The sequence below is a fragment of the Mus caroli genome, unplaced genomic scaffold (genome assembly GCF_900094665.2).
Source record: "Mus caroli unplaced genomic scaffold, CAROLI_EIJ_v1.1 scaffold_23051_1, whole genome shotgun sequence".
Lineage (NCBI taxonomy): Eukaryota > Metazoa > Chordata > Mammalia > Rodentia > Muridae > Mus > Mus caroli.
This window is the reverse complement of record NW_018390231.1, coordinates 1-4,794: the sequence shown is the minus strand read 5'-3', so window position 1 is coordinate 4,794 and position 4,794 is coordinate 1. Positions and strand designations below refer to the sequence as shown.

The 4,794-nt window shown below is 38.0% G+C and overlaps 1 protein-coding gene across 1 annotated transcript; it reads left to right on the top strand.

Annotated features, from left to right (window-relative positions):
- The first annotated feature begins 564 nt into the window (after positions 1 to 564).
- On the top strand, positions 565 to 1,503 carry LOC110288540 (olfactory receptor 187-like). The gene has a single exon (XM_021154857.1). It carries the CDS (start codon positions 580 to 582, stop codon positions 1,501 to 1,503), a length of 924 nt encoding a protein of 307 aa, XP_021010516.1. The 5' UTR covers positions 565 to 579.
- Positions 1,504 to 4,794: the final 3,291 nt, after the last annotated feature.

Sequence of the window (4,794 nt, the reverse complement as noted above, 5' to 3'; positions counted from 1 at the left end):
ATCTTCACTTTGATTCTCACTTGAATGTCTTACTGAAATTGTTAGAATGCAGTTGTATGACATGAAAGAACTAAAAGGAATAAAAAATGCCATTAAAGGGGAAACACTATACCCCCAATTCTTTATAAAGGAAGGCAGGTAATAATGTTGCAGAATATTCTGGAGATGCAGTGGGCAGGGGTAAAATATTCATGTTTTTGCTAGGAGGTTTGTTTTTTTGTTTGTTTGTTTGTTTTAGTCTATGTAAAATGTTTTTCATTTCTATCTTTTCATAACAAAATCTAAGAAATGTAAGACTGAGTGAACAAATTTGTGAGACAAATACTCAGTCTTTAGCCAAGAGGCACTAAGGATAAGTTGGGTAAGAAATTAGTTTTATAGATGCTTTTAACTTCTTCCACATAACTCCTTCAAATGCCATTTTTAAAAATAAAGAAGTAAAATGCTATATTGTTATGGTTTTTAGTCTATAACCATATATGGTATCAAAGGTACTCTCCTGATATTTGATTTATAAATCCTGGTGGACATTCTTTTTCCTGTGTTTTATTTCAGGGATTATCCATTGAGAATTCAGAAATGAAAAATTCAACTGTGCTGACAGAATTTGTGCTTACAGGGCTCACAGGGTCTCCAGAGCTACAGGTGCCCTTGTTCTTGTTTTTTCTGGTGATCTATCTCATCACTATTGTAGGGAATCTTGGTCTAATTGCTCTTATATGGAATGACCCTCACTTACATATCCCTATGTACTTCTTTCTTGGCCATCTGGCTTTTGTGGATGCTTGCCTATCATCCACAGTGGCACCAAAGATGTTACTCGATTTCTTACAGATCAATAAGATGATTTCCTACTCTGAATGCATGATACAATTCTTTATCTTTGCAATCTGTGTTACTACAGAATGTTTCTTGTTGGCAGCTATGGCATATGATCGCTATGTAGCCATATGCAAACCTTTACTTTATCCAATGATTATGACTAAGAGACTATATATATGTCTCTTAGTCCTGTCTTTTGTAGGTGGAATTCTTCATTCTTCAATACACGAGGGATTTCTATTACTACTAAACTTCTGCAATTCCAATATAGTACATCAATTTTTCTGTGACATCGTTCCATTGCTAAAGATTTCCTGTACTGACACTACTATTAATTTTCAACTGTCATTTCTTTTTGCTTTAATAATTCAAGTCCTCACCATTGTGATTGTTCTTGTGTCCTATACACTAGTGCTGTTTACGATTTTGCAAAGGAAGTCTGTCCAAGGCATGAAGAAGGCTTTCTCTACCTGTGGTGCCCATCTCTTATCTGTGTCTCTGTACTATGGGCCTCTTCTCGTCATGTATGTTTTCCCCGTGTCCCAAGAAGCAGATGATCAAGATATCATAGACTCTCTGTTTTACACAGTCATAATTCCTGTGTTAAATCCAATTATCTACAGCTTGAGAAACAAGCAAGTCATGGATTCTCTGAAAAATGTGTTAAAGAAAAAGGTTTAGCCCTCACAGAGTTTTGATTTAGTATTAAAAATATCAAGTTTTTCTCTGTAAGTTTTTTTAATGCTTTAAAAAATGTGCAAAGAATTTTGAATTTTAATTTTCTTATATTCCTTTGACAATGGATAAATAAAAATTTCAATTTTTTATGATTTAAAATGATTTCCCTAAAAAACACCTAAAATATTCTTGTCTATGGTGGTTTGAATAATTAATGGCCCCCATAACTCATGTATTTAAGCATTTTGGTACCCATCTGACACGACTGTCTGTAAATATCCTGGCATCTCTAGGACAATAGTTTTTCTGTAAAAAATATGTCACTGGAGATGAGCTTTGAGAGTTTGTTGTCTTCCTCTACTTCCAGTTTGTTCTCTCTGTTTCCTGGTAGGCTGACAAAATATGATCAGCTAGCTTTCTGCTTCAGCTTCTGCTTACTGACATATTATGGACTCTGACCCTTTGGAACTGTAAGTCAAGGCAAACCATTTCTTCCACAAGTTGCTTTTAGTCATGGTGTTTTATCACAGCAATACTTCTGTAACTAAGACAGAAGGTGGAACCAGACATGGGTATTCATATAAAGAACCTGATCATCTGTATTTCTTATAAGTATACAAGACTTTCAAACTTTTGAATATAAAAGTGGTGAAATGCTGAGATTAGCAGGTTATTACAGCAGAAGCCCAGCACTTGAATTTTACATACTAATGATTAACTTTGAGTCTCCAATAATGGATCCGTGCCCATTAAGGAAAGAAGTGCAAGCACTTATCTTTGGAGTCTTTTAAAAAAGCAAGTCCAGATTTGAATTCTCTGTTTCATGTTCCTGGTTTCTTCTATCTTCTGTCTCTCTATTATGTGAATGTGTAGAAGGTTGCTCTATGTCTCTTTCTGTGTTTGTCCTTGCATATATCTGTATGTTGTCTATATCTATGTATGTCTGCATCTGTTTTTCCACAAAAAAGAACTCTGCTCTCTCCTTTATTCAACAGCAAGGACACCATTATTCATTCATTATTTATACAGATGGTTCTAAAACAGGTGTTGGTGCCTATGTAGTTAATTCTCAAAAACCCGTTCTTTTTAATACAATCCTGGCATCCCGCAACTTACCAAATGTAAAATTGTGTTGGAATTATTCAAAGCTTTTAAGGAATCTTTTAATCTAGTCTCTGATTCTGCTTATGTAGTAAATGCAGTGCGTGCATTAGAAATTGCTGGACCCATTTGACCCACCAGCTCTGTGTGCACCATCTTATTAGAGTTAAAAAAATTGATTTGTAAAAGAACACATAAATTCTTTATTTAACATATTCAAGCTCACTCTATCTTGCCAGGCCCTATGGCTGACAGAAATGCCTTAGTGGATGCTAGCACTCGCATGGAATTTATTTTTCATGCCACCCCACGGGAGCTTGCAAAAGATTTTCATCAATTGTATCATTTTCCTGCTGCCACAGTTCAGCACAAGATGTGGTGTTACAATGCCCACACTGTGTAAAATTTCACCACCCTCCTCATGTTTGTATTAATCCTCTCGGATTGATCCCTTTAACACTGTGGCATATGGATGTTACTTATGTCCCAGAATTTGGAAAATTAAAATATGTTCATGTTTCATTGATACCTGTTCAGGTGTCTTTTTTGTTTCCCCCATGTCTGTTGAGAAATCCCACAACGTGGTTGGCCATTGCCTAATACTTGGGCAGCTTGGGGAAAGCCAGATAGTATAAAAACTGATAATGGCCCCACATATACATCAAAATCATTCCAAACCTTTTGTAAAATAAGGCAGGTTAGTCACTCTACTAGACTTCCCTACAATCCACAGGGCCAAGGCACAGTGGAAAGAGCACATCGAACCTTAAAAGAAATCTTACAAAACCAAAAAGGGGGAATCGCTGATGGCCGGCCACCCAAAGAACAATTAGCCCTCTTTACTTTAATTTTTAATTCTGGACGAACATGGTCATTTAGCTGCAGATAGGCATGCCATGACCTCGCCTATCCTTAAACAGGATGTCAAATGGAAAGATGTCTTAATTGGAAAATGGTATGGCCCAGATCCCGTTATTTCGAGATCCAGGAGAACTGTTTGTGTTTTTCCACAGGGTCAAGAACACCAGATTTGGGTACCAGAGAGGCTGACGTGCAAATTGCTCCCGCCGACAGAGATATAGATTGTAATAGTTCCAGAAGGACATGTTTTTTTTAGCAGAGTGTTGGCAGGGTATACTGCTGTGGTTGTGAAACGTCCCACCTTTGTGCCTATAGTAGATTTTGAAATATTTGCCACCTATGCCCTTTGGGGCTACTCACTGAGTGGTCCAATTTGAACTTCTATTCCTTAAATCTTTGCTTCTGTTTGAGAATGAGTTCATTCACCAAGAAATTAGGATAGAGATATTCAATATTGTCCACAACGTAATCACACTTGGGACATCTATTATTGTCCTCCAAACTCTGATGGATACACTTGTAGCAAAAGCTGTGGCCACATTTTGTCATGTATGCCTCCTCAATTATATCAAAGCAGGTGGGACTTTATCTTATTTCTCCTTGCAACCTTGAGGAATTCCATAGGAATAGATTTAGTTTAAGAACAGGTTAAAGAATTGTATAAAGTTGTCCAAATGTCCTGTGTCTCGTCTACCCCTCTACAAGCTAATTTCTCTCAGTCTCTTGAACAGAGTCACCTCTTATCTGAGTACCTTAAAGGAAATTTGTCAGCTAAAGCAGAGCAGTTGTCCAGAAAGATACTCCTCCAGATTTTCAAACTCAACAGCACTCTACTTGACCTTGTCACCTTGGGGGACTTCACTTCCTAGATCACCAATGCCTTTTCATTCTTTAAGGAATGGGTGGGAATGTTGGCCTGGGGGGGGGGGGGCAGTGGTCCTCCTGGGTTGTGTATTTTGTATCTGGCTATTGTGTCGACTCAAATGAGAGCACTCTTAATATAAGGCAGTGGTGTACCAAACATTGATGGCGATTAAAGATGGCGTATCTCCCAATGTTTAGCTGGCCTCTTTAAAAAAATAAGAGTTCCCCCTTCCGGTCCAACCAACATCAGGGTAGCTAGGGGGCAGAGTCGGCTGACACCCGCCAGCAACCAAGGACACCCGCCACGAGATCTTAAGACTTCTGGTGAGTGGAACAGAGACTCTGCTCCAATCTCTAAACAGAGACAACTATAACAACTAACTCCACAGATTACCATATGGCAAGAGGTAAACGTAATAATCTTACTATCAGAAACCAAGACCACCCACCATCATCAGAACCCAGCAC